General features: G+C 46.8%; 1 protein-coding gene across 1 annotated transcript in view; it reads right to left on the bottom strand.

Moving 5' to 3' along the window:
• The window catches only part of IGDCC4 (immunoglobulin superfamily DCC subclass member 4), a gene marked incomplete at its 5' end in the record, with an annotated part of 26,564 nt that extends 19,104 nt beyond the window's left edge, over positions 1–7,460 (bottom strand). Inside the window, 3 exon segments of the mRNA XM_023532502.1 lie at positions 151–287; positions 6,406–6,547; positions 7,094–7,460. Coding sequence (XP_023388270.1) covers positions 151–287; positions 6,406–6,547; positions 7,094–7,460 — 646 coding nt within the window.
• Between the last annotated feature and the right edge of the window lie 1,862 nt (positions 7,461–9,322).

Genomic DNA, 9,322 nt, shown 5'->3' with positions numbered 1-9,322 from the left:
CTGCCTTCTCTGGGCTGCATCACCTCACCTGATGGGAGTGATACCCTGTCACCTATTTGAAGGCAGGGCTTGGACCTCTTGAGGCCCCTCCCAGCTCTGAAGTAGCTGACTCCAGAACAACCCATTTCCCTGCCCAGCCAGCCCCCTTACCTCTGCGGGCCACACTGAGTAGAGCCTCCTTGCTGAAGCGCTGGCGGGCTGAGTTGGTGGCCACACAGCGGTAGGAGCCTGCGTCACTCTCTTGAACGTCCAGGATCTGGAGAACCCCGTTGGGAAGAGTGATGATCCTTGGGAGGGGGAAAGGGCACCTGTGAGGTGGGCAGCTCTGCAAGGGGGGGTGGCATGTCCTGGGCCCACCCCACTCCAACCTAAAATTCCTATAGTGTCGCACTTTCGAGCCTCACTCATAATTTTTAAAATGCAAATTGGAATAGTAAGATACCATTTTCACCTATCTGATTGGCAAAGGTCAAAGGTTTAATTGGGGAGAAGGCATCCCCGTCTTCTTGGTGGCCATGCCAATTGAAACACCTTCTTTCAAGGGCAAGCTGGTGCTATCTTAAACTCAAACCTACCCATGCCTTTTGACTCAGCAATGACACTTTGAGGACTCTAACCTACAGATATTCTCATACACGTACACAAAAATGTATACTTAATATCTACTCCAGCATTATCTGTAATAGCAAAAGACTGGCAACAATCCAAACATCCATCTGTAGAGTGGGAACCAGCGAAATTAATTTGGGTACATTCATAAAAGGAAATGCTAGGCAGCTGTTAAAAAGGCGGTAGTTCCCTGTGTGCTGATACAAGATTTACAAAATGTGTATGGTGCTGACGTGTGTGTGTGTATGTGGAGGGCGATATGTACACTTATATGCTGGCACTGAATTCCCTGGTAACGGAGGTTGCCTCAGGGGAGTGATCCTGGGATCCTGGGAGCTGACAGTGGGAGAAGATTTACTTATATAGCTTTCTATAGAGTTTGAATTTGTTTACCCTCTGCCTATATTACCTCCTCCTTCCCCTGATAAAATTCCTTTTATTCATACTATACCATCTGACTCTCAAAACAAGCCTAGGAATAGAGGGGATCACAACCTTCATTTTATTGGTGACAAAACTAAGGCTAGGAGAGAGAATGGTATTTCCTCAAGGTCCCACAGCCGGAGCAGAGCTAAAAACTTGAACCCAGATCTTCTGGTGCCAAATCCCATGTTCTTCCCACCTGCCTGTCTCTGCAGCCCTTGGATGGCTGAGAAAGACAATGGAAGTGACGTAGTCCCCAGCAAGCTCCAGTCAACACGTACATTACTGAGGACAGGCAAGATGGATGAGGGTAGTGTTATCTGCCCTCTTGGTTACAGGGCTGGAAAGCATCTTGGGCTAGAAAGGCCCAGAGGCCTTGCTTGAGAGACAATACAACCTGGTGCAGGAAAATGTCCACGGCGGCCAGGGTGGCGGGGAGCAGAGTGGGCGCTGGCCCACGTAGGGCATGAGTGGGTTCTCCTCAATCCTCCAACTGTGATCCCTGCAGGGTCAGCTAGAGGCTGAGAGTTCTAATTTCTCAAAAGAACAAATGGTGCTGGCCCCTGGATCTAGATTAGGCCAAGGTCAGAGAGGAAATGGGGCAGCTGTGCACTTGGTAAGGATCTCTTGGCTTGTGGGAAAACTGAGTATGAGAAAATCTAAACAGGAGAGAACTAGCTCCAGGGTGTTGGGAGACAATTCTGGTGACAGGCCTAGAAACATGCCCAAAAGACTTAAAGAAAAAAACAGAAATCTGCTTCACTCCCTCCCTCACCTCAAAGGCAATGCCCCAGCGTCTTATCCTCAGCTCCAACAGCTGCCCGCATCAGCGTGGGTCAGAGGGGGAGAAGGGACAAGGAGGCAAAGGGTGACTGGAGGTAAAATCCTGAGCCAGCACCCCCCTGCTGCCATGAATAGGAAAGGTCAAGTGGGGAGGGATAGGCAGGGCTGATCTGGGAAACAAAGGCCTGCCTCCAAGACCCTTCATCCTCCCTCAGTCTAGCTAGCTGACTCTGCCTGCAGGGTTCCTGACAGCAGCTGCCCACACTTCCAAACCTCAAAGTTCCCTGGTCTTTCCAGGGAAATTGTGCTCCAGGCACCCAAGAGCTAATATGTCCTTTGACAAGTAACATTTCCTTAGTTATGTGTGTTGAATGAAAGAACCAATGAACAAACATACACCTTTCCTCAAATGTGCTGTTGCTACAACCCAAAGGAACAAAATAGAACCACTGTTAGTGTTCATTTAAAATCTTTTGTTTTGTTAAAATGCGGTTTTCAAAGCTTTGTCCTTGGAAAGATGTCCAAGATATATTGGTTAGTGGGGAGGGGTATCACAAAACAGTGTTTATGAAGCAATTCTGTTTTTAGAACACAAATAAGTGATATGTTAGAATATGCACAAAAAAGTCAAGGGTGGAAAACCTCCCATTACTCACAGAGGTTTTCTCTGGGAGTGAAATTACTGGGGACTCTTGGCAGGGCGGGGCGGGGCGTGTGTGTGTGTGTGTGTGTGTGTGTGTGTGTGTGTGTGTGTGTTTAACTTTACAGTGAATATTTATTAGTCTGGAAATATAAAACTTTAGAAATCTAACTTAAAAAAAGCACGTGCCCTTGTATACTTTGTTTTGTAACTCCGGGATCTAACCTAGAGGCAGCTGTATAGTACAGTGGAGAGAACTGGCTTTAACATACAATTTTAGCAAATGACATCACATATCTGGGCCTCAGGTTCTCATCTGAAAAATGGGTTAAATAATTCCCATCTTGCCTACTTCACAACTTTGAGCCTTTTAATGTCTTATGAGCTCACATTAGATAATGGATATAAATATTACCTATGAATTGAAAACTCTAAACACATGTTTACAATGGTATAAACCGTACACATATTTAAAAAGACTGGGGAGGCACTCAAAATGGTAATAGCTATATCTGTATTCAGTTGGTAGGTCTTTTTTTCCTTTTAACTTAGTATATTTTATTACTTAAAAATTAATTCAAATTGCAAATAGAACAAAATAGCTACTTATAGAATGAAAAACAATCTCTATTCAAAGGAAGGGATCATTCTTTTTCCAAGTCTGAGCTTGAGCCTGCTGCAACCCTCCCATCTCCCTCTGCCCGCCCCCACCCCCAAAAGGCCACTTGGACTCAATGATTCAAAAACACAAAAGAAATGACACAGCTGTTCTGAATTTCCTGAGGGCCAAGGAGGCCCGACCCTAAGCGGTTCAGAGATCCCCCCAGGGAAAAGAAACACTAGCTGAGGACCACACCAGGTTGACAGACACTGGACACTGGAAGGTGCGTAGGGCAGAACACTGCACTGGGGAGCCCGTGCTATTTAAGCCCATTAGTGCCGTGTTTTTTAAAGTGCGAGTGAATGATGATAACAAAATGATTTCAAGTGGATCCAGGCACACGTTTTTTATTCCGACGGTTATGTACTTATTTTTATGGCCACTTTCTATTTACGGTACATGTTGCTGGTTTTCCATCTTACTGTAGTAAGATAATGTTCCTTTTTAGTATGTGTTAATACAAAAGAGAGAGTTGATTTAAAGAAATGTATTAGGTAAATGATTGTATAAATAGTTTAGGGATGGCCAAAATTATAAAGGGGGTTTGTGAACGCCTGGGATTTGGGAAACATTGCTCTCATTGATGACTGTTTCCCATGGAAGAAAAATTATCCCCTATCATTAGAAATTAGTATAAGTACCAGGGAATTGCCTTAGGGTCTAGTCTTCACCATAAGTTTCAAAAATATGCACATAGACCCTGACAGAGTGTGTTTATTAACTGCACATGTGTGCACCCTACACCAAGGCATATGGTCTCCTTCAAACCACTGGGCTGAGTTTATGAATAGCATATTTGTACATGTACCATATCTGGGCATGTGTAAAAATACATACCTTGGGCATAATCAAGTTGCTGTTTTAGACATTTCTTTATTCCCCTCACACAATGTGCTGGGACATGTGAGCCCAGCTTATTTATAGATGAGGATCATTTTTCAGAGGACTTGGGGGCAAACACTCCCAGAGCTCAGGAACTGGCAGCTCCAGACTCTTGGGAGAGGCCTGTGGCTTCATGGAATGATGCCTAAACTCGATGTTGGGAGATGAGGTCTGAACCCTACTGTTTGCTGAGAAACTTTGGGGAAGTAACTTCTCTGCTCTGAGCCGCAGCTGGACCACCCGATCCCTAAGCCCACCTGGAGCAGGAACTTCTCAGACACTGCAGCTGCCCCACCCCAACCACCAAATCACGAGAGGCTTGTGTGTCATCTACGACAGGGCTCTGGCGTCCAACACCCAAGTACTAGCTGTGCGACCTGGGCCGAAGTACTTCTGTCGCTGATCTTCTGCTCTCTCATTTAACAGTCGGGATAATATTTGCTATAGCCATACTTTTAGACCTGAAAGGATGTTCATTATGTGTTAAGCAAAAAAAAGTAAAAGTTGCAATATAATCTCATTTTTGTTTTGGAAAAAAAAAAAGGTGACTGAACAAAACGCCCAGTATGTACAAAATTTTTAAAGTGAATATTTATAAATGTACATGGGAAAAGTCCAGAGGCCAGATGTCAAAATTAACAGTGGCTTTCTACGGGTGACAGGATGATGAGCAATTTTTGTTCTTTTTCATTTATAGGAATTTGAAAAATGCATCTTCTAGGAATACAAACAAAAAGAGGATAATATGAAAAATAAGAAACCCCTACCTTGAAGGATGATAATAATTAAATGAGAAAACATAGCTCTCATTAAGTGGTGTCTGTTGTGACCTTCAACACTGGGAGATTTTTCTGCTCTCTCCCACCCTCTCTGCCAGGAGCAAGCTCTCAGTTGGTTCTTGCCCAGAAACAACCAGGAGGCACCCACTAAACAGTGGGGAGAGGCTCCACACTTAGAAGGCATAGAACTTAAAATGTCAGTGCTAGGAAGGCAGAGCCACCATTCTCATGGTTCACTCCCTAGAATGCTCGTGCCTGGGATGCTGCAAGAGGGGCTCTAGGCAGATGAGTCTAGAAAGTGTTTGGTTAAACAGGTTTTCAGTACAGAACTTCCTAGGGCCTTGTCAACTCCACGAGGGAGATCTATAGGCAGTTTTCTGACCTTATTTGACGACAAAATACCTTTTTTCAAAAAGCATCTTTAGGGACGAATGATCTATAAAGAACACACTTTGGGAAACCATGATCTAATCCACCTCTTTCCTTTTTTTCTCTTTTAATTTTATAGATGGGGAGAACAAAGCTGAGTAAGAAGTGACTTGCTAAGGACCAATGGGGCTAACCAGATCACCAAAGTCAACAGGGTAGTTGGTATCTTGCCCTCTTGACCTCCTCCTTTCTCCCTCATAACTGTTATACAGGGATGTGTCCTGTGGCTTTTCTACCTAGAAGTTTCTCTTACACTTTCATTCACACTTAGACATGGGCAAAAGTCAACTGGAGCAACTCAACACACTCAAGACAGGTTAGTCCCAGGGGAGGGAGATCTGGAAACCCGTGTTTCTGAGCCTAAAGAACCCCACTTCCACCAGGAGAGAGTGAGTTGGTAACTACAGCTAGAGAGATGTAGGGAGAGGACTGTAGTGTGGCTAGGAAAGGACTATGGAGCCACATTTCCAAAGATGTAAGAATTCATGGGGTGACAACCAAGTCACGAGACCAACTCAGTGACCACAGATGCAAATGAGCCTTGTGCTTTTTGTCATGCTGCAGGTACATCTGGGCCTGCCCAGGAAGCTACGAGAGGGATCGAGTCCTGAGTCTAGCCTCTGCTTCTCTTCTGCCTTAGAAATTCTTCCCTGGCATTGCTCCATCTGCCCATCACCTTTATGGGGAGAGGGGGTAGTGAAACAGGAAGGACCTCCACAGCCCATTTATTAGATGCTGCACCACACTGGATGGAATTGAGAGAGGAAGAGAAGTTATGCATCAAGGGTATAAACTCCAGAAGAACCTTGTAAAGAAAATACCTTTCCAGCAGCCCCAGGGCCCTGAACGAACAACAAACATTCTGCCAGTGACTCACAGTGTGACCTTGAGTAACCTACAGCTCCTCTATAGCCCTCGGTCTCCAGCAAATGGCTAGACTAGAGATGCTCTGAAGGACCCTATCACTACTCCCTACTCAAGCTCTACAGCTTGCAGGGTGGGCGGGGGGAGCTTTCCTCTCTGGGAGCAAAAACTTCTTGCTCAACTTCTCTTAGGGACCAGAAATGAACTGAGAGTCAGGAAATGGTTGGCTGCTAAGTCAATCTAAGCAAATGAAGTCACCCTGAGTCTAAGAATCCCCAAGCCCTAACTGGCCTGCCCACCGGGACCCACTCTCCACTCCCCTACAGGGCACTCACCGAGGCTCCTCAGGCACTGTCTCCTGGTCCTTCTCCCAAGTAATGATGGGTGCTGGCCGCCCTTCAATGTGGCACTCGAATCGAGCCGTCCCATTCTCTTCCACTGTCTGAGACTCCGGGTGCAGAGAGAAGCCTGTGAGTGCTGGGGATGAGGACAGTGACACACAGGCAGGAATAGGAGAGGAGCAAAGGAAAGAGAGGCCACAGTAATCACAGACAGATAGACAGACAGACAGAGACAGAGAGACAGAGAGAGAGGAACATAGGGTGATAGAAACACGAACAGAGCAAATTCAGACCAATGGAGACACAGTTGGAGAGCGGCCACCAGAAGATAAGAATTGGTGATTATTGGTTAGATGCTGTGGGCAGAATGAATTCCAAAGTCCCCCAGCCTAACATCTTCAGCATCATGGTCAGATTGCACATTTCTTCTGGCCTGAAAATTATTTCATGGTGATCTGTACCTCCTAAGAGCTCCCAAGGGGGTGGGCTGGACAGTAGAAGTGGGTCTAATGAACAGTGAGGTAAACAATACCAGGGAGGGACCTACAGAGCAAAATGGGAGTCAGGGAAAAGGAGAGTGGGCTCAAGAGATAGGCCTTTGTGCAGGTGACTAACCGAGATCCCATTTCCCACAGCCCAGGCCTTCTGGGTCTCAGCTCAGCCCCCAGATGCTGGCACTTACTGGCGAGCTTGACCACTGCAGCTTGGCTGGCCACCACTCCAAGGGGGCCATGTGCCAGGCAGGAATAGCTGCCCTCAATGACATCCGAGGCCCCAGGGGCCACCTCATCACTGCCATCAGCCGCTAGGGGCTGGGAGAGCCACAGGGAGCCATTGGGTAGCAGACGCAGGTGGTCGTGCTCCAGCAGGGCACCTCCGTCTTTGCTCCACATGACGCTGATGGGGGGTCCGGCAGCAGCAGCCCCTAGACTACATTCCAGCACCACGGCCTGCTCTGGGCTCAGGATCACTTGCAGTGGCCCCGCTCCACAGCTCAGATTCACAGTTGTCTGCTGGAGCAACGACAGCTCCCCTAGGTAGAGGAGGAGACACCAAGGCCATCAGTATGTCCTCCCACCTCCCACGGCCCCCGGCTCCTGAATCACTCACCCAGGGGCTGGGACAAATTGTAGAGAAAGAGGTCTCGTGGAAAGACCTGAGCCTAGGTCCTGGCTCTGTCCCTTACTAACTGTGATCTTGAGTAAACTGCTACACTTCTCCGTGCCCATCTTCCCTGGCCGCTCGATGCCCTCACTAAAATACACAGTTCTTAGCAACATTATTCATAATAGGCAAAAAGTGGAAACAATCCAAATGCTCATCACCTGATTAATGGATAAATACATTACTCAGCTGTCAAAAGGAATGAAATTCTGATATATGCTACAACATGGATGAACCCTGAAGACATTATGCTAAGTAAAAGAAGCCAGGCACAAAATGCCACATATTGTATGATCTCATATCTATGAAATGTCCAGAATAGGCAAATCAATATAGAGAGAAAGTAGATTAATGGTCGCCAGGGACTGGGGAGAGGGAAGAATGAGGAGTGATAGTTAAGAAATATGAGGTTTCTTTCTGGGGTGATGAAAATGTTCTAGAATGAGATAGTGGTGATGGTTACACAACCTTGTGAATATACTGAAAACCACTGATTTGTGTACTTAAACGGTGAATTTTGTGGTATGTGACTTGTATCTCAATTTAAAGAATATATTAATTCCTTCCTTCTAGGGCTTTTGTGAACACCTAATGAAATGATATGTGGAAAAGGAGTACAGCACAGTGCCTGACCTGGCACAGAATCAGTGCTCAGTGATGTCATTCCCTGCGCTGGAACCTTGCACATTGTCGTGACCACTGTAACCCTACCCACTTCTGCCCCGGTGACTGGAGGAGCTGAGCCCTCCTTCCTGCAGCTCATTTCCCCAAGGCCACCCAGCAAACCAGAGCCAGAACCCAGCCTCCTGAGCAAGCCAGGTATCTTTTCTCTCCAGAGGCCCCACCAGGGCCTGCAGCTCCAGCACTGCTACAAAGGGGAGAGAAAGGGAACAACAGAGGAAGGAAATGCCATCCCAGGGTCAAAACAAAAACACACAAAGGCCGATGTCTATTATTTTAACCAATCTTACAGCAGCACCTAGGAACCATTATTCATAGAGAAATGGTTAGTTTTTCTAGTTGTGTCTCCCAGAAGGTTGACCTGCTGCCTCCATGTCCCATAAAAGTCAATGGCCCAAGGTCTCTTCTTATCCTTTGGACTGATTTCTTCCTTCAAGGCAGAATGGAGTGTCTGAGAGCAAACCAGGGGCAGCAGTCCATACTCATTACCAGGCAGGTCCAGGCTGACAGAGCCATGTGGGGCATACAGAGAGCACACTGGCTAGGGGATCAGGAATGCTCAGTTCTAGACCCGGCTCTGTCTCAGTCTCGCTGTGTGGCACTGGGCCAGTCACTTCTTCTCCGCCTTAGTTTACTCAAATGTAGCAGGTGATGTCTGAGATTCTATGATGTTAGGATTATTCAATGAATTGGATATATCTATTGCTGAAGAAACAGAACACCATCTAGACACACAAATTATAAACACAACCTTCCACACCTGAACACATGCTCCCCAAGTCTCTGCCACACTTGTCAAAACCTGGACACATATGTGCCCACACTTAGAACCTCTGTCTGTTCCCAGGCTCCCTTCCCACTACCCTCAAAGAAGAACAAGAGTGAGAAGTCCCAAATGGTGAGATAAGGAGGCCAGGGCAGAAGCCAGGGCCCTGACACTGCGATGTGAAGGACAGACAGGCGGATGGGGCCTGAACCGGGCCTCTGCCTTTCTTAATGCATCAGAAAGGCTCCGTTGGCACCTCCAGCTACACGACTGGGCTCAGCATTACCAGTGGGTGCAGGG

Source organism: Pteropus vampyrus, unplaced genomic scaffold (assembly GCF_000151845.1).
Source record: "Pteropus vampyrus isolate Shadow unplaced genomic scaffold, Pvam_2.0 Scaffold85, whole genome shotgun sequence".
In the NCBI taxonomy this organism is placed as follows: domain Eukaryota; kingdom Metazoa; phylum Chordata; class Mammalia; order Chiroptera; family Pteropodidae; genus Pteropus; species Pteropus vampyrus.
This window is presented reverse-complemented; position numbering and strand designations above follow the sequence as displayed.